Below are 21347 nucleotides of genomic sequence, written 5' to 3' on the forward strand. Positions count from 1 at the left end.
AGGGAAATTACTTCAACATAATAAAGGCTACATATGAAAATCCACAACTAACATCATATTCAAGGGTGAAAAACTGAAAGCTTTTCCTCTAAGAGCTTGCCTTTTTAAGGTAACCTGAATTACATTTAAATTCACAACGATATTCATTGAAATCACTGAATTCATTGAAAATATATGCATTTTAAAAACCTTTGTGAATCCACATGAAATTAATAAATAGGTCAGTAGAAAGGTAGAAGTCCAGATATTAAGAGAACTGGCTTTGTACAAAACACGAATGGAAGACAAAACAGAAAAGTGAGGTTAAAGGAAGAATGGTTATATTTGGATAGGTAAATGGGTAAATTCTTGAGCAAAGGAAAGATGGTGTATTGTAGAGCAAATACATTTAAAGGAGCTTCCTCCAGCTGCATAGTTCAAAGCTTCCACACACATCTTACATAATAAGTTTTGAAATCTATGAAGGCCTTATTCTATTTTAATGTGTGAGGTTAAGTCAACAAGAGATTTTTGTGTGGAGATGAAGAGTTTTCTTTTAAGTCTTTTAGCCTAACATAGTTTCAACTGTAGCCACGATTCAAAGATGCTGAAAAGTGGAACTAGATGAGATTCTGCTAGTGGTTTTCATTCTAGCAGGTAATTATTTTCATTACCTAAAGAGTTAAACAAGAGCCATATTTGCTGGCCATGATTTATTTGTCCTTTTTCTTCAAACAGGATAACCAAAGATACAGACAGTATTCAATAAAATAAAATAGATGAAACAAATTCTAAGAGACTGCGATGCCACATGCTACATTTAACCTAATTTTATTCATGCTTGCCTTGGGATGGGGAATAGATCATTCAGTAAAAACATACAGTAAAAACAAAATATGTCTTATCATGTACAACTTTTAAACTACAATAATGATGTACCTTAATTACGTCCATGCACACAAGTCTAACATTACAGTTCTTTTTCTTAAAATAAACACAATTAAGACTTCTAGGAGCATTTTATAATAAAGTAATTCCTAATTTTTCTTTGTAGATAGATCAAGCACCTCCAAAATACAAATTCCTATACACAGTGAGCGCTTTACTTAAAATGAATACTTAAGTAAATTAAGTACATGGACAGCCTTAGGATAAGCTGACATTATATATTCAGCTAAGTAGGCAACAAACCATAGTGCCAAATGGAAAAAGTGTATTTGCAAATAAATTTCAAAAACTACGTTAACTTTTTATAATTAAATACAGAAAATATACTGATTTGCTAAAATAAATAAGATGTGATGTAGTAACACTTCACTATAAAGAATGCATACCAGAACATTTATAAACGGTGAGTGAATCTTATTTAGTTTACTACAATAAACGCTGGCTAAATAGAAGTGCATATTGTGAAGCACTATGGGTGGTATATGTTTTGCCACATACTTTTGTTACCTTGAGGTAGATAACACATGTGTACCAAATTCGGCATTCATTTTCAGTTGCTGCTGGTATCATGTGTTTTTAAGAAATGTGTACAGTATGAAAAACTTGAAAATACTCATGAATGAAAAATGTTTTAGGAAAAAAATAGATATTTTCATGCAACTATGTACAGTCTCACTGTGTAAATTTCAAGGCAAGATTTTTGTTTCCTGTAAAACAGATCATTGTTCTATGAGAGAATGTTTTTTCCTTGTCTTAGTGCATTTCTTTTGTCTCCTCCTGCATTGCATTATTTTGCTCTATTCTTTATTTTTGTGTGCAAACGACATGCCAGTTAAAACGAAAACCATCTCACATGTAGAAAAAAAGTCTGGATTTTAAAAACCAAGAAAATATCCTTTCTAAATGACACCATCTGATTCAAGTAAAAAAATGACTTAAACACTAGTAATAAAGAAGACAAAACACATTTCATGAAGAATACAAAAAGAAATGTCTGCTGAGTGTTTTAGTTCAGGTGTTTCAGAATGCTGCTGTATGTTTTATGAGGAATCTGAGGGGAAGATTTCATAGCAGAAGGTGTTAATGTGGCCTGTATTGACTTAAGTGGTGACCCAACTGGACTGTGAAACTGTGGGATGCCTATGGATTCAAGCTGCTTGTTAAAGAGGAACTCCCCACTGTTGTTCAGAAATCCTTCCTCATTTCCTCTCTCCCCAAGCTTCCCATCCTCTACCGGCTCAGTTTCTAGCATTTCAGTATCCTCTTTCCTGCTAAAGAACTTGTCCAGGTAACTGGTGTAAGTGTTTTCCTTTTCAATTTGCTCATCCTTCCTTACCTCACAACAAAACTGATTTATGAGAAAACAGTCCTCCCCACCTCCCACAAACTGGCTATCCCAAGAAGACTGGTACAAGGCTTCTAATTGAGCCAAATTGGCCATTCCTTTCTCCTGTTTTTCTCGGCTTACTGACTTGGATATCAAACTTTTCAATTCTAGTTGGGACACTGAGCTATTCAAGTCATTTAATTTGTCAACAACATCAGTAGGCTCATGTTGTGAACTAAGTTGAATAGTTCCTGCAATAAACGAATCAAAGTCAAATCCCTGATTCTTTTCCCTTTCTTTTTCAGCCAGTTGCTGTGACGCTTCCTCTAGAGCTATCTGGGCTTTAACCAATCCATTCCTTTCACATTTTGACTTGCCTTTCTTATCAGATTTTTCTTTGCTTTGTTCTTTCCAATTGGAAAGATCTATAATAAGCTTGGGTTCATAGTAATGATTAACTTCACTCTCTCTCCAAACTAAGTTATCTAAGTATGATGATGACCTCGTTTTGTAGTTACAAGTATGGCTACACTCCAGATCACAGTATTTGTTTTCATGATGATCTGAGTATTGCCAACAAGGCTCAGTAGAGTAACTGGTGTCAAAAGCAGGATCCTCCAAATACTTTTCACGATCTCCATCCAAATATTTTCGAGGATCGACTTGTACTTCTTCTTCATCAGTGACATCGGACAGAGCTCTTGGGTCAAGTTGAACTTCATCAATATCAAAGTTGTTATGTATAGGCCAATCATGCTCTGAAAACTGACAATCATGGTACCTGAAAAACATTAATACATTAGTCTTAGTCCAGGTGTATGATTTCATTTTCAAATTCACTGCGTGCCTTTTAGATCAAAACACTGTGCGTGCTAGGTCTATAATGGGATAACAGGAGTGTTAAGTCATGAGCCTTCCTCCAGGAATTTATAATATATAATCTTAACGGATAGGTAAGCTCTGTTACTATATAAAGCAATATGAGGCAATATTTGGTAATTACCAATAAAGTATATAATTATATAAAATGCATATAAACATCTGAGTGGCTGATGTACAGTTCAATTCTAACACAGTTTCACACACACAAAAAAATACTTTATGGCCACAAAATGTAGATCTCTAATTTCAATCAGGTGTCATACAGATTTTCACTCTACTGGTAATAAGGCAGATAAGGACTTGATGGAAATCATCACCATGAATAGAAAAAACAAAAAAACCCAACAAGTATCCATGTATATGTTTTACTGAATGTGGTATCCTCTTACTGACACATTACAGTAAGGTGACCACACCATGCTCAAGTAGAGGCAGACTGAGACACACATGAAAACATGGGGGGTTGAGGAGGAGGGACTAGAAAAGAGATTAGATAACTAATAAGTATGACAGAAAATGTGGAGACTGGAAAACATCCGGGTATGTGAGGAAAGAACTATACACAGATGGTAGAAATGTTCATGTGGAGAAAGAAAATGGTTGGCAGATGTGTGTAAACATACTCTCAAACACCTCAACATTTTAGGAGTAAAAAAAATGCAACAAGTGAACAAACTAATTTCGACATTAACTACTTCTTGTTCCAAAGTAGCATTTAATTTTTCCCATTATGTATATCCTAAGCAGTAATTATTAAATATTTAAATCACATAAAGGCTATTCAAAGACAGCAGTAAGTTCAACAAAAACCCAAGACCATTTCTAAATTTCTAAGACTTTTACATTTTCTTATCATTTATAATTTAAAAATAAAACTCACTATATTACGGTTCATTGAAAATAATTTTCAAAAAAAATCTTTTTCTAATTTAGAGTCAATTTACCTTTCCCAGTTATAAATGTGACTATGAGTTTCATCCATAAGCAAAATATCATCAACTTCATCTTCAATATGAAAAGGATGACTTGAAATTGGCTCATCCATTGGAAAAGAGTAAATGCTCATGTAAGGATGGGAAAGCGCTTCTTCTGCTGTCAACCGATCCATGGGGCTGAATGTCAAAATTTGTTCCAGGAAATCCAGTGCTGCAAAACAGAGGAATAAAACACCTTAACTATACTGGAGGTCCACCAACCCATAAAGAACAAAAAGGGATTATACAATTAAAAGGTAAGTTAATTTAAGTTTTGTCAGAGAAATAAAACTAGCTTTCCTGATTCACTGATTGAAAAGACACGCGTCCAAGAAACAAAGTAAATATTTGAAATATACCCCAATCTCATATTATGGCCAGTTATAAAGAAAAAGGAATATATTAAGTTGAACCATGTGAAACTTTCATTTTTGTCAGTCAAAAATGGTCAAACAACAGCAATTTCATATGGCTCAACCTAATACATAGGTCCTAATTTCAGCTCTGCAACTCACTAGCTTAGTTGAATTACTAGCTATGTGGAACTGGACAGGTTATTTAAACTTGCTGAACTTCAGTTTCTTCATGTGTAGAATGGATATATAGATAGATGTCTTACAAGGTGTAAAAATTAAATGTATAGTGTCTAGTGCTTAATATAAAGCCCTTTCTTCCCCTTATCTCACTGACTAGCTGTTGTACTAATTTGTTGATTTCTGTTTCACATCAATCCCACTACAGCATATCACACAATGCACTTGATCATTTTAGGGCTATGGTGGAGCTACCAGAAACCCAATTCTTCCCACTCAGTCTTTTAGGCCTTCCTAAGCTCCTTTCCCAGCCTGAACCACTCTGTCACCAGCCCTCCACCACCACACACTTGTATGCCTTAGGACTGACATCAATCTTCAACTCTGAATCATTCCTACCTTCCACTTTCTCCATTTCCTAGCCATACAGTGCTGATAAAAACTAGATGCAAAATCACATGTATATCTAGCTTTCTACAAATTCATACATACTGTGGAATTTCAATTTGGCCTCTGCTATTGCTTAGCAATGTTCCTCACCATCTCTTTTTTTTTTTTTTTTTTTTTGGTCGGTACGTGGGCCTCTCACTGTTGTGGTCTCTCCCGTTGCGGAGCACAGGCTCCGGACGCACAGGCTCAGAGGCCATGGCTCACGGGCCCAGCCGCTCTGCGACATGTGGGATCCTCCCAGACCGGGGCAGGAACCCGTGTCCCCTGCATCGGCAGGAGGACTCTCAACTACTGCGCCACCAGGGAAGTCCCTCACCATCTCTTTATGCTATCTATCTTTCCATTATTCTCAACAGATAAACCTACTTCACATTTATCTCAATCCCTACTTCTTCACTATGGTCTATCACACATCTACTTAACCTTACTTTCTGTCTCAAAGGAAAAGCTAGCTAGCCCTTCTGTCTAAAACTAAGCTGCACTCTAGAAAGGATGCTATTCTCAATTCCCAATCTCTCATTAACATGAAAAATAGCTGACATTTATATAGCCATTTATATTTTCACCTTTTCTCCACTCCTCTCTATTATATTACCCTATCTAGGAAGTCATTTCATGATACAACAAGCTGTTGTTCTTGGTTCTCCTGCAAGTCAGTCTTAGGCCAGGGCCCATGTGTCTCAAGGCAAGAGACAATCTGAGGCATAGAGTTATGAATGGTTGACTCAGCATAATCACCATCCTTGGAAGGAAATATATCCAGCTACACAAGAGGAATATACTCTAAAATCCCTAGCATTTGGGAACAGTAGATAGCAGGTAGAAAGAGGCAGAGGTAACAAAGAAAGTAGTCAGGCTGATGGACTTCCCTGGTGGCGCAGTGGTTAAGAATCTGCCTACCAATACAGGGGACGGGTTCAATCCCTGGTTCGGGAAGATCCCACATGCCGTGGAGCAACTAAGCCCGTGTGCCACAACTACTGAGCCTGTGCTCTAGAGCCCACAAGCCACAACTACTGAGCCCGCATGCCACAACTACTGAAGCCTGTGTGCCTAGAGCCCATGCACAACAAGAGAAGCCACCACAATGAGAAGCCCACACACCGCAAGGAAGAGTAGCCCCTGCTTACCGCAACTAGAGAAAGCCTGTGCGCAGCAACAAAGACTCAACGCAGAAAAAAAAAAAAAGAAAGTAGTCAGGCTGAGCTCCCAAATGTATGCAAAGAAAAAACATTTCCATCATTGTTGAAAATGCTATTGGATAGCACTGTTCTGGAGGAAATCGGTCTGTTTACTACAATGGTGTTGAAGTATGCTAAGATATAGAAATAAGTGGTAAATCTTTCACCACTCTTATTCAACATAGTTTTGGAAGTCCTAGCCACAGCAATCAGAGAAGAAAAAGAAATAAAAGGAATACAAATTGGAAAAGAAGTAAAACTGTCACTGTTTGCCAATGACATGATACTATATATAGAAAATCCTAAAGATGTCACCAGAAAACTACTAGAACTAATCAATGAATTTGCTAAGGTTGCAGGATACAAAATTAATGCACAGAAATCTCTGGCATTCCTATATACCAACAACAAAAAATTCAGAAAGAGAAACTAAGGAAACACTCCCATTTACCATTGTAACAAAAAGAATAAAATACCTAGGAACAAACCTAAGGAGGCAAAAGACTTGTACTCAGAAAACTATAAAACACTGATGAAAGAAATCAAAGATGACGTAAACAGATGGAGAAATATACCATGTTCTTGGATTGGAAGAATCAATAATGTGAAAATGACTATACTACCCAAAGCAATCTACAGATTCAATGCAGTGGCATTCTTCACAGAATTAGAACAGAAATTTTTACAATTCGTATGGAAACACAAAAGACCCCGAACAGCCAAAGCAATCTTGAGAAAGAAAAATGGGAGTTGGAGGAATCAGGCTCCTCAACTTCAAACTATACTACAAAGCTACAGTAATCAAGACAGTATGGTACTGGCACAAAAACAGAAATACAGATCAATGGTAAAGGATAGAATGCCCAGAGATAAACCCACACACATATGGGCACCTAATTTACAACAAAGGAGGCAAGAACATACAATGGAGAAAAGACAGCCTCTTCAATAAGTGGTGCTGGGAAAACTGGACAGCTACATGTAAAAGAATGAAATTTGAACACTACCTAACACCATACACAAAAATAAACTCCAAATGGATTAAAGACTTAAATGTAAGACCAGACACTATAAAACTCTTAGAGGAAAACATAGGAAAAACACCCTTTGACATAAACCACAGCAAGATCTTTTTAGACCCACCTCCTAGAGTAACGGAAATAAAAACATAAATAAACAAATGGGACCTAATTAAACTTAAATGCTTTTGCACAGCAAAGGAAACCATAAAGAAGACAAAGACAACCCTCAGAATGGGAGAAAATATTTGCAAATGAAACAACAGACAAAGGATTAATCTCCAAAATATAAAAACAGCTCATGGAGCTCAATATCAAAAAAACAAACAATCCAGTTAAAAAATGGGTGGAAGGCCTAAATAGACATTTCATCAAGGAAGACATATAGATGGCCAAGAGACACATGAAAAGATGCTCAACATCACTAATTTTAGAGAAATGCAAGTCAAAACTACAATGAGGTATCACCTCACGCTGGTCAGAATGGCCATTATCAAAAAAACTAGAAACAATAAATGCTGGAAAGGGTGTGGTGAAAAGGGAACCCTCCTGCACTGTTGGTGGGAATATAAATTGATACAACCACTATGGAAAACAGTATGGAGTTCCTGAAAAAACTAAAATTAGAACTACCATATGACCCAACAATCCCACTACTGGGCATATACCAAGAAAATCATAATTCAAAAAGAGACATGTACCACAATGTTTATTGCAGCACTATTTACAATAGCCAGGACATAGAACCAACCTAAATGTCCATCAACAAATGAATGGATAAAGAAGATGTGGCACATATATCCAGTGGAATATTACTCAGCCATCAAAAGAAATGAGTTATTTGTAGTGAGGTGGATGGACCCAGAGTCTGTCATACAAAGTAAAGTAAGTCAGAAAGAGAAAAACAAATACCGTATGCTAACGCATATATGTGGAATCTAAAAAAGAAAAAAAAAAAAACGGTACTGATAAACCTAGTTGCACGGCAGGAATAAAGAGGTAGATATCAAGAATGGACTTGACATGGGGTGGGAGGGCAAAGCTGGGGCAAAGTGAGCGTAGCATCGACACATATACACTACCGAATATAAAATGGTTGGCTGGTGGGAAGCAGCAGCATAGCACGGGAGATCAGCTCGGTGCTTTGTGATGACCTAGAGGGGCGGGAGAGGGAGGATGGGAGGGAGCTTCCAGAGGGAGGGAATATGGGGATATATGTTATGCATATGGTTGATTCGCTTTGTTGTGCAGCAGAAACTAACACAGTATTATGAAGCAATTAGACTCCAATAAAGATCCATTAAAAAAAAAAGAAATTAAGTGGTAAACTATAGAGAAAGGGAGGATGAAAGGTAAGAATGGAGGGAAATTTAAGACTAGGTATTCATCTAACGACACTAGTGGGAACAGGGTTCCTAGTAGTCTTAATGTGTTAATTCACATGTACTTAATCTTATTTGCTTTTTCCCTCCAATGATCATGAACAGAACGTGAGAAAAGCTTAAGATGTTTAGGAAACTATATATTCCTATCTTTATGATTCATGAAAGAACTATTACAATCCTGGCATTGATGTAGCTAAATACAGTATGATAATTCTTAAAGATAATGAGACACAATCAACTTTTACAAAAGATGTTTTTCATGTCTAATGCTCTTCTTTTAAAGAATGTTATCTTATTACAGATAACTATTACAGGAGTTAGACTTTTGTATCTTATTTATATCAACAAACCCTAAAGATATGTCTTATTTTGAGATATGAAATTAATTACTTTAGTGGTCAACAGTTTTGATTCTCCCCAAGTTCCTACTACTTTCAAGTCTGCACAAACTCTCACATTTAGCACCTAATATTACTAACAGTGATCTGCCAACTTTTATGTAGGAAGTTTGCTCACATGGAGTTTTGATCTCTCCTCCTTCTCTTCCTTGCTCTGAAACCTTTGCTTTCCCTGACTCAATTCCCTCTTTCATATCTAAATCACATTTATATTCACACCCACACTTATGTATCATATAACCCTCACAGAACCCCATTCCAGCTTAGTGAGAGTCAGTGATTAATCTGTTCACCTAGCGTAGACAATCAGAGGTGTAAGCTGGAAAAGTAGATGGAGTTAGAACCAGGAGAGAGGGGTTACTTTCTAGAATCTAGAAAATTATTCAGAGCAAAGAAACAGATCCCAGCCTAAGTGCCAGGCCAAAAAAGGGAAAGCCAGTGCTGAAGTTTTAGGTATACCTTAAAGTGTCTAAAGACTATTTGCGAGAATGCTACATATCTAAGGATAAAAAGCTAAAGCTTCCCTACGCAAATCCTGCTTACACACAAACACACCATTACATGATGCCTACTCTTCAGTCACAATACCTTCTCGACTAATTCCCGGAAGCAGCTGAGTTAAAGGTTTGTGTGGCTCAGTCATGTCATTTCTAATGTAAACTGGAATAACGCTGAGAAGCTCCTGACGATCTTCCTCATGTACGACAGGAATAGATTCTAAAATCAGCTGCATCTGTTCAAGTTCATGTGCACCTGAGATCAAAAAAACACCAAATACAACAGGAATAAACACACTGTTTACTTATTGGCAATAAACATTCTAAAGCTATAGGAAAGTAACTTAAATATTGTAATGAACACTGGGGGGAAAATGGTTTTAACTGAATCATTAATCAGCAGATTTCACTGCACTGAATATCATCATCAACCTGCTCAAAAAGCATATCTATTTCAATTACTGCTCACTGATATGTTTAGTTTTAGCTGCTTTGTTTCCGTAAGAAATTGACTTGAAGTCTGGCCTCATATTAAGGTACCATAAAGTAGTGAAAAAAGCAATGAATTGAGATTTAAAGACCTAGAATCTAGTCCTAACTATACCACTAATTAACTCACTGTAACTCTGAGAATACTTAACATGGTGATGACTTAATTTCACTCTCAATAAAACAGAGGCCTGGACTAGATTTGTGAAACAAAAAGTTTTATAGTTATATATTAGGCTCAGTTAACATTTCAGGACCACTATTAAAGAAATAAAAGGGGAAACACTTCAAGCTAAATGGGCAACTAAAATTTTAAAAAAACCATTCATTTGCTTTTCCACTTATTTCTAGAAATTCATTCAACATTCAAAATTTTTCTTGAGTGCCTACTACGAGCAAGGCACTTTAGAATACATCTATGAAACAAAACTGAGCAAGTTCCTGCTTTCATAAAGCTCACAATCTAATGGAGGAAGACAGATAATAACTCTGTAAACATTCACATCAAACGGTGACAAATGCTATGAAGAAAAATAGAGTAAGCTAAGGGGGACAGGAGCACTGTTGGGGGTAGGGTTAATTTATATTAACAACCAAGGATGACCAAGGAAGGCCTCACTGAGAAGCTGAAAATTAAGGAAGTTAGGAAACACACCATACATTCATATGGAGGAAAGGAGTTCCAGGAAGATGAGAAAAGGCCCAAAGGCCTACAGGAGACAGTGGGCTTGGGATGTCCAAGAAACAACAATTAGGCAAGTGTAGCTCAAGTAGAGTGGCTCGGGGGCAAGTGATAGGAGATGAGGTCAGTGGTACCAGAACAAAAGAGTTTACTTTATCCTGAATTTGATAAGAAGCCATTGTAGAGTTTTGAACACAGAAATGACATGAGCGATGTTTTCAGAGAACTACTACACTGCTATGTGGTAACTAGACCACAGACAGCAAAGGTTAAAGCAGGAAAGCCAGTTAGGAGGTCATGCATTAGACCAGGAGAGGCATAATGGTTTACTGAACTGGCAGGAGGTGGGTAGTGATAGAGATACTAACAAGCAGTTAGATTCAGGACATATTTTGAAGGAAGAGCCTGCAAGATCTGTGCTGAGAGAAGTGAAAGATGATGCCAAGATTTTGGCCTGAGCAACTAAGTAGTGGGTCTGGTTTACTAAGATGAGGAAGAGAGCAGAAAGAGAAAGTATGAGGGAGAAATATCAGGAAGTCAGTTTTGGATAGGTTAAATTTAAGATGCCATTAGACATCCAAGTGGAGATACTGAGTAAGACCGAAAAATAAGGCTAGGACACTTACCATAGGTTAAAAATACACAGATTTCCAATGAATGCTTAGTCCTTGCCTTTATTGCTCTGTTAATATATTGAGGCCTATACTAATCAACACTTAGATCTCCCTCATGTTGCTTTTACTGGATGGATCACAAACCTACCGAAGAGGCTTTAGAAGGGAACTATCACTGAATCTTTCAAATCATTTCACTTGTTTGAGTTCTTGTTAAAATTCTCTTTAATTAAATGTTTAAAGTTTAAAGGGTTTAAGATCGAAAATTACATTATTTAGAGGTTGTTTTTTTTTTTAAATCCACCTTAACTAAAAACTCCCTCACGCATGTTTTTAGACTCCTTCATAGCACCAAACTCTGCAAAAATTGGTTGTTTCTGAAATATCACAGCAGTCAGGCAACAGGATATGGCAAATCAAGCAACAGGGTTGACAGGGGACACAGAAAGAATTACAGAATTTTCAACAACTGCTAAAAAATTTTACCAGGAAGTGACAAACACTGACAGAATCAGGCAACTCAGGTATCATTTAACACAAATAACCTAACAAATACTATGGATCTACAAAATATGAAATTATGTTTAAGAAGATATATGCTAAAGAACACTAGAATTCTGACTAAATTTACTGAGTGAACAATTCAGTGAATACGTAAGTTTTCTCAATTTTTTAGATATTAAAACCATTTTATCTTTTCATTTTAATATTCTACACTACAATAAATTGTTTTAAATCTTACATAAGTCTTGCTTCATAGATATATACAAAATTATTTCTCTCTGGGATAATTTTTTCCCCTGTATTTTAAAATTTCTAACCTGCAAAGAGGGTTTTACCAGTCAGCATTTCAGCAAAGATGCAGCCTGCAGCCCACATGTCAATCGCTTTCGTATAATTATTAGGAGAAAGTAAAAGACGTGGAGATCTGTACCATTTAGTAACCAATCCTTCAGAAAGATGACCCTGAAAAAGGAACAAAAATATACTTTTTACTTTAGCTGAATAACAGTACATAAAAAACATGATTCACTAAAGAATCCTTAATCTAAAAACAAACTGTAATTGTAAAATCCTAAAACAATACTGTTGATCTCTATGCCTATTTTCAAGTCTCTTGCACTTGTGAGCATGAATGGAGGTTAAACTCCCCCTGTAATATACCATCTATAAAATTATGTTCACGTGAAGTCTGCTAACCAAAGTATACGATAAGAATTTAGTGTTAGGGCTTCCCTGGTGGCGCAGTGGTTGAGAGTCCGCCTGCCGATGCAGGGGACACGGGTTCGTGCCCCAGTCCGGGAAGATCCCACATGCCGCGGAGCGGCTGGGCCCGTGAGCCATGGCCACAGAGCCTGTGCGTCCGGAGCCTGTGCTCCGCAACAGGAGAGGCCACAACAGTGAGAGGCCCGCGCCACAAAAAAAAAAAAAAAAAAAAAAGAATTTTAGTGTTAACTCTAGGCCACATATTCAAAACAGGTTTCAGAGGAAGAGCTATTTTTCATTTCAAGTCTCAAGTTAATAAAGGAGCAGGTATGCTTTAAATCAATGAGAGAAAGGCAGGAAAGAGCACCAGAGGTGCTATTTAAAAACGCATTGCTGGGGCTTCCCTGGTGGCGCAGTGGTTAAGAATCCTCCTGCCAATGCAGGGGACACAGGTTCAAGCCCTGGTCTGGGAAGATCCCACACGCTGCAGAGCAACTAAGCCCATGCACCACAACTACCGAGCCCTCGTGCCACAACTACTGAAGCCTGCACACCTAGAACCCATGCTCCGCAACAAAAGAAGCCACCACAATGAGAAGCCCACACACCACAACGAGTAGCTTCCGCTTGTTGCAACTAGAGGAAGCCTGTGCACAGCAACGAAGACCCAACGCAGCCAAAAATAAATTAATTAATTTTAAAAATAAATAAAATAAAAATGCATTGCCAATCTCCTTACTGACAATCCAGCAGGCCTGGCTTTACTGCATACCCCATTCCTAATCAATTTTACTACTTTACATTTATGAATTGTTTGACAGAAACAGTTACACATATATTGCCTCATTTCATCTTCAAAACAACCCTGAGAAAATGTGAAGGTAGATATTAACACAGATTAAAGAATCTGCTTAAGGTCATATAGCTTAGTTGGATGTAGAAATTAACTCAATTTTAGATAGTGTAACTTCTAGTTCAGTGTTCCATCTACAATACTTTACTGTTATCCATAAAGAGGATGTGGTCATCCATTTCATTTTGGTACTCAATTTCTATGTTAAAGTTGGTTTTTTTTAAAATTAATTATACTCAGTGTGAGATGATACATGAAAATGAAAAGATTTGTCTGAAACATGTGCTATGGGAAGCCAAGCAAGCAGGCCTCCCACAGATGCTTTATAACCAAAGCAGCTCCATTTTTACATTTTGAACATCAGGATCCCACATATGATTTCATTTGAAAACTAAAAGACCAGAGTTCAGCTCAGAAAATTAAAGCAAGCTTTTATTTAAGGCAAAGTTACTATGAATCCTTCTGGCTATTCTTATTGTCTACTTTATGCGAATTTAGATTTCAAACTAAACTAAGTTTACTAAACAAGGCAAAACAGAATAGTATACTCGAATGGACCAAAAAAAGGCATAAAAGTTGAAATAGCAACCCCTATTACCTTCAGATAGAACCACCTTCTGCCCTAAACACATAAGGATATATCCTACTTTTAAATAAGGGAGAATTTCAGTTATATAATAAATATAAATATATAAATCAATATAATAAATAACCATACACTTTTAAGAATTTGTATTTAATCAGGATTCTACTCCACCTTCATTTCAAACACAGGGAGACTGTGAATGGAAAAAAGGTACTATGTAAAGTTTAATACAATTAACTAAAATTTCTGCCACAACACACAAAGGAAACATAAGCACTTATATCTGATGATGTATATCAGTTTAAAGGTCTGTCTCAGCTGACTTTCCACATACCTTATGGGAATAATGAGGATCCATGATCCGTGCAAGACCAAAGTCGCCTATCTTCAGCACCAAGTCTTCAGTATTAATGAAAAGATTAGCTGGTTTGAGATCTCTGTGCAGTACGTTTGCTGAGTGAATATATTTGAGCCCACGTAGCAGCTGATACATGAAAAGCCTGGCATGCTCTTCCAGTAACGGGCCCTGCTCCAGGACATTAGCCAAGTCTGTCTCCATGTACTCCTGAACAATGTAAACACTGTTCAGTTCAGTAAGAGAGCCCACATCATCTGTTAACTGGCTTCCACTAGGACCAAGAATTTCAAACACCTTCACAATGTTATCATGGTCAAGTCTTCTAATAATTTTGATTTCACGCAGAGCATGTTTAACACTCTGGGGATCGGTAAGGACAATTTTCTTGATGGCTACTCTTTTGTCACAGTCATTGTCTACAGCAGAAAAAACCAAGCCATTGCCTCCACAACCCAATGGTTTTAAGTCCATATACCTCGAGCCCAGATCAAAACCATGAATGTTCATGAGACTTTCAAATTTCTCTGCCATTCTGAAACCCTTACTATTGCCTTTTCCTTTCGTATTGTTGAACTTGTGTAAATAAGGAAGAAAGCTGGCATCAAAAGGAAAGATCTTTCAAAAAGGTAGAAAAAAAATAATTTTGCTTCCACAGCAAGATGGTTTCATTGCATATGCCAACCAGGCCCGTTGAGTTCCCCTTAGATTTAAAGCTCAAAAAGCTCTACTCATACTGAGAATTAAAAAGATTGCAGTACTCATAGTTCAAGAAAGGGGCAGCAACTCTGCAGACATTTAAAGAAAACACTCAAGAAACTCAAACGGAATGAAATGACATACTATGCACTCAGATTTACTGTGCTGAAGGATTTAACATTTAACAAAAATGTGAATAAATATGCACACAACAGGCTTCTATGAACATTCTCCTCACAGTGCAGATACATTCAGTGTTGGACTGGTCCTGAGCAGCATCATTCTAAGGTGCTGGTAAGCACTATTTCCGTTTTGCTTCTTTTCTTCCTTTGTTGCTGTATATTTCAACAGGAAGCCCTGGTGGCTGTTGGTTAACAGAAGATGTCTTTTGTTAGTGATCAGGTGGCTCCAGCTCACCACAATCACAATCAAAGCTACCGTCCATCTTACTCTGATACAACCTGGAGGATGAGAAAAAAGAAGGAAAAGAGTCACCACTGTAGGAAATGCTTTTTTTTTTTTTGGCTGCACCTTGTGACAGGCGGAACTTCCCCGACCAGGGATCAAACCCATACCCCCTGCAGTGTAAGCGAGGAGTCTTAACCACTGGACCACCATGGAAGCCCAGGAAATGCTCTTTTATTCAACTCTATAAAATGACACAACTGGGCATTTAGCTATAGGCTACTACTGGTACATTAAACTTACGTATTTATAGTCACTAAATGGAAAGATGACCCTCAATCAAAAACAGCTATCCATGTTGTAAGCAATTCACATGTGTTGGCTCAGACTCCAGATCCCACCATTCTAGATTCTTTATATTATTTAGGTCATTAGCTTGTATAATTTCTTAAATGTCAATGAGCAAAGGAAGGCTCAGAATATTTTTAAAGAATTCTCTAGAATTTTTGAGGGGTAAAGCATTAGTAACATTTTTCTAAAAAAATATATATAATAGCCTGCAATGTGTTAGTTTGTTAAAGAACATGTTTACTGGGCTTCCCTGGTGGCGCAGTGGTTGAGAGTCCGCCTGCCGATGCAGGGACATGGGTTCGTGCCACGGTCCGGGAAGATCCCACATGCCGCGGAGCGGCTGGGCCCGTGAGCCATGGCCACTGAGCCTGCGCGTCCGGGAGCCTGTGCTCTGCAACAGAAGAGGCCACAGCAGTGAGAGGCCCACACACCGCAAAAAAAAAAAAAAAGAACATGTTTACTTATTAACTCTGCCTAACAATATCTAATGAACAAAAGTGTAGCAGTACAAATAACAAATTTGCCGAGCATGTTCTTAAATTTACATAGGAGTGAACTTAAACAGTGAATAAACCTATGAATAAAACCCATGAAATGATGTTTAACTTCACTGGTAATCAGAAAAATTACTTCATGAAGATAACATTTCAGATTGAAAAACATTTTTAAGAGTCAGCTGTTAATATCAAGTCTGGAGAGCAATGTGGAAAAACAGGAACTTTCATACAATATTGGTGAGAGTTTAAATCAGTAAGACCATCAAAGAGCAATTTGGCATAAGCAAATAAATAAGGATCATACCTATGACTTGGCAATTTTTCTTCACGGACAGGTCCGTAGAGAAATGCTTGCAAATGAACATGCAAATGTTCATTTTCTTTGTAAGGGCAAAATATCAAAAAAAGCCTAAACTTTCAACAATAAGAGAATAAATGAGTTATACTCATATAGTGAACTACTATATAATAGTAAAAAATGAATAGAGATGGTTGAAATCACCAAATACACACTAAATTTAAAAAGCAAATGCAGAGAGAAATGTGCATGCTGAAACCAGTTATATCAAGTGCAAAATGATGCTTTTAGGGTGCATACAGATGTAGCAAAAGTATAAAAAACATAAGATTGATAAATAACCAATTCATAATAATGATTACCTTGAGGAATGAAGGAAGGGATAAGAATCAGGGTAGGATTACACAGCACTCTTCAACTGTATCTTTAATGTGTTAGTTCTTAAAAAAAAACTGAAGTGTGACAAATTATTAGAATGTTACAGTTAGGTGGTATGTAAATGAAGAGCTCACATTATAGTGGGGGAATACAGGCAGACAAAAATGTAAAACACAGATATTAGATGGCAATAAGTGTTGTGGAAAAATAAAACAGAGAAAGAGGACAGGGAGGGTAGTTAGGAAATGCCTCTCTGATAAAGTGTTATTGGAGCAAAGCTCTAAAGGAGGAAGTAAGGAAGTGGGTATGCCTTAGGGATGCTATGTGGGAGAAACTGTTGTAGACAGAGGGACTAAGACTGGAAAGCCACTAAGGTGAGTGTCTCATGTCCCAGAAGCAACTAGGAGGGCAATGTCGTAGCTCATGTACATGCCTATGAGCATGTAATACAGCCTAACTAACCCTTACATGGAAAGGCTTCCTGTTGCTTTAAAAAAAAATTTTTTTTTTTTTTGGCTGTGTTGGGTCTTCGTTGCCGCGTGCGGGCTTTCTCTAGGTGTGGCGGTGCGCGGGCTTCTCATTGTGGTGGCTTCTCTTGTTGTGGAGCACGGGCTCAGTAGTTGTGGCTCGCGGGCTCTAGAGAGCAGGCTCAGGAGTTGTGGCACACTGGCTTAGGTGCTCCACGGCATGTGGGATCTTCCCAGACCAGGGCTCGAACCCGTGTCCCCTGCATTGACAGGTGGATTCTTAACCACTGTGCCACCAGGGAAGCCCTGGCTTCCTGTTGCTGACTTTTGATCTTAAAGCTGGTATAGGGGCATATACAGTGCTATTTTCTGAATGGGTCTGAAGAGATTGGAAATAGGACAGCTGTAATAGTCCTTTGTTCAAAGAGCTAATCGTTTAAAGGCCAGGAGAAAATTTATCATTGTATGAAATAAAGCAGTCCATTCCGAACCTGAACATGTAACAACTTACAATCACCTTCAGGTGTGGCCTAAGAACTGCTAGGACCCAAACACATCAGCTATTTCCCAGTGGTGAAGCTTTCGTACAACAGAGGAATCTGCCTTTATTTTCTGCCTGCTTCATTCACATTCCTACATACTTCACATGTGGAAACACAAGATTCTGAAAAATAAAATAAGGTAACAGCATTTGCCTCAATCTGAGCAAATGCTTCAATTCTGAGAAATCCACAAACATTAAAAATAATGTGTGAAGGAGAAACTGATGACACTAATAACTCAGAGACTAAGTAGATAAATGATCCTAATGGCAATAGCTTATTTAATAAAAACTGATTATTTACCATCCCTGAGTTATTTTAATAAATATGAGTGTTTCTTACATCTACTTAATATTGTGAAAGACGTTAATAGCATAATAGCTTTCTTCGTTTCACTATGACAGAGATGGTTTCTTCTGCATGCAAGTATTTTGTCTGCTTCTCAGAAATAAAAAATAAACACAGACTCCGCAGACTCCGAAAAATTCTGTAGCTTATCAGTCTATTTGTAGTAAAACATTTAAAAGTTAAATTAAGGTTTACAAATAAACTTTTAAATAAAAAAATACTTCAGATTTTTAAAGGGCTTTAATTAATATTGTGTGCCTCCCCCCACTCCAATTTTTTCTATTTGTATACATCTTGATTCTTCCTGTTCCCTACCAAATATCTTAGAAAAAAATCAGTATATGTCAGGACTTCCCCGGTGGTCCAGTGGGTAAGACTCCATGATCCCTATGAAGGGGGCTGGGATTCAATCCCTGGTTGGGGAACTAAATCCTGCATGCATGCCACTACGATGAGTCTGCATGTGGCAACTAAAAGATCCTGCGTGCCACAACTAAGACCCAGTGCAGCCTAAGTAAATAAATAAATAAATAAATAAATAACAATGATTCTTAAAAAAAAATAAAATAATTGTTCATTAAAAAAAAAGTATTTTTCAAAGGCTGTCCACTGTTTCTGAAATTTACATTTCTAGTCTCCATGTGAAATAGAATGTTTGTTCACACCTACCTTCTTGCCCAACATAGACAATTCCTTAAAGCTCAGTCAAGTTTTAAGTTTTTGATAAAGGTACATTTTTATGTCAGTTTAACAGACTTGACATAAGAACAGTAAAACCTCTAGGTACTCTCTTAAGCTTCTAGTTTACTAATATAGCAATCATGGGCAAGCAGAAATAAGGCTTTGCTAAAAACACCACCACTGGGACTTCCCTGGTAGTCCTATGGTAAAGAATCCACCTTGCAATGCAGGGGGCGTGGGTTCGATCCCTGGTTGGGGAACTAAGATCCTGCGTGCCCTGGGACAACTAAGCCTGCGAGCCTCAACAAGAGAGCCCACGCGCTGCAACCTACAGAGCCCCCGCACTCTGGAGCCCGTGTACCACAACTAGAGAGAGAAAACTCGCACACCACAACTAGAGAGAGAAAACCCAACCGCCACTAGAGAGAGAAAACCCGCACACCACAACTAGAGAGAAACCCAAGCGCCGGAATGAAGAGATCCCGCATGCCTCAACAAAGATCTCATGTTCCTCAACGAAGACCCGACGTGCCCCCGCCCCACGAAAAAAAACACCACTATCATCCAAGAGCACGACAGTAGGAACTGCAGCCAGATTATGAGAGAGACATCTTTACTCAGATTATGAGAGATCTCTGCTCAAGACCTCCAACCACAACTGCCCCCTTTCAATTTCAGTGAGACCAAGAAGCACTACAGAGCAGAAACAAGTGGAAGGATGAGAATGCCTCTTCAGAAATCTCAATGACTGGTCAGCATTTACAGGGGTAAAGAGTGGGTAAAAATTCATCTTGGGGAAGGCAGGAGTTTTACCTACGCTGAGAACTGCAGAGTTCTCATTATAGATTCAGATGATGACTATATTGAAAGCCTTAAGCAGACTTTACAGAAATGAGACCAATCTAAAGAAACAAGGTAATATTTATCAACAAAACTGTAATTCCACTACACAGTGAGGACTGTACCAATAAAAAATTGGGGGGGGGGGGTAAAGGAGAATATCCCATTATTTACAATAGTGCTTGCTCAGTGAGTTGCCTCACTGTCTGTGAGTAGTACTCTTTGAAGTCCTTCAGTATCTATTAGACCAAAAGCTATTTATTTAGCACCTTTTCATCCAGGAGCTTGAAGAATAAGCTCACGTTAAACAGTAAGTTGGAGGTAATGTTATACCTCTGCATGATAAAGTAGATCCAGTAAATGTTTCCAATTCAGTCCCACTCCATTCAGCAAGTATTTGCTAATTATATGTTATGTACTTGTCAATATACTAAGCACTGGGGATAAAATGGTAAGTAAAAATAGGCTTGGGCCCTGCCCTCATGGAGTTTATGGTATGGTTGGAGACAAACAATAAACTAACAATATGAAAAAAGAGAATGCAGAAGGGAAAAATGGTTCCAGATGGTACAGGATGGTATGAGAGCCTAGACACTGGGGGATCTGACCTAATTAGAGGTCAGGATATATGCCTCCGGAAGCCCTAAAAAGCCAGAGGTCTCCCATGCTCCTCCTTAGTGACCATGAAAACAGCTTCTTCCTTATCACCTTGACCCTCATGGCAGTTATATTCCAAATCCTGATCTCTCCAATCACCTCCATCTTTCATATCCATCAGGGAGTTCCACGGGCATGCACATGCAACTCAACTGGATCAGCAGATTACTCATCAGAGCATTCTCCATCCACATCACCAACCTCTAGAAATGTCTCATTTATACCATTTTCTCCACCATCTTTCACGTTTAACCCCATAAAAGCAAAGTTCAAGGCTTAGACTCTGGAAGGATCTGTGATTCTATATTCCTTTTGCACTTTCCACACACTTCAAGGGAGGAAAGGGAAAACTATTACAGGACAGTAACTTAAAAATGACCCTTCCCACCACCTTTGCAATTTCTGCCTCCAAATATTACCCGTTCCTACCAACATCAGGGTTGACACTGCGTTTGTTGCTTGGAGAGAGATCACTGGTTAAGTTTTAATTAGCTGAATCAATGTTGTTTTGTTTTTAACAATTTGGTAAATAAAATGAAGTACAAAGAATGATTTATAAGGATGAAACTGGCTCTTTGGTTTTCTTTCAGTGATTCACCATAACATGGAAGTAAAAGCTCTCTATGTAGCCCAGGCTGGGTACCAGTTTCCAACATTTACATGCAGTTTCCTGAAGCTGCATTAGCCACAACTGTTGCCTCAAGCTCTCCTTTCTTCCTGAAATTGTCTCCTGCTTTCAGTCAGTTAGCCTACCCCTACACCAAGAGAAATGCAGGTACTCTGAGTCAAGCCTAAGTGTATGAAGTAAAGTTATAAAACGCAAAAG

General features: G+C 37.9%; 1 protein-coding gene across 3 annotated transcripts in view; it reads right to left on the reverse strand.

The window, feature by feature from the left end:
* Positions 1-677: 677 nt before the first annotated feature.
* Positions 678-21347, reverse strand: part of MAPK6 (mitogen-activated protein kinase 6) — a 35786-nt gene continuing 15116 nt past the window's right edge. For all 3 annotated transcript variants that reach the window (XM_027099809.1, XM_027099811.1, XM_027099810.1), the window contains exons 2-6: positions 14338-15518; positions 12180-12324; positions 9665-9829; positions 4081-4282; positions 678-3035 (exon numbers count right to left, since the gene is read on the reverse strand). In XM_027099809.1, coding sequence (XP_026955610.1) covers positions 1934-3035; positions 4081-4282; positions 9665-9829; positions 12180-12324; positions 14338-14892 — 2169 coding nt within the window. In that variant the 5' untranslated portion in view covers positions 14893-15518 and the 3' untranslated portion in view covers positions 678-1933. The remainder of the gene's footprint in view (positions 3036-4080; positions 4283-9664; positions 9830-12179; positions 12325-14337; positions 15519-21347) is intronic.

This window comes from Aethalodelphis obliquidens, unplaced genomic scaffold, assembly GCF_003676395.1.
Source record: "Aethalodelphis obliquidens isolate GAN/ISIS:26980383/991018 unplaced genomic scaffold, ASM367639v1 scaffold142, whole genome shotgun sequence".
NCBI lineage: Eukaryota > Metazoa > Chordata > Mammalia > Artiodactyla > Delphinidae > Aethalodelphis > Aethalodelphis obliquidens.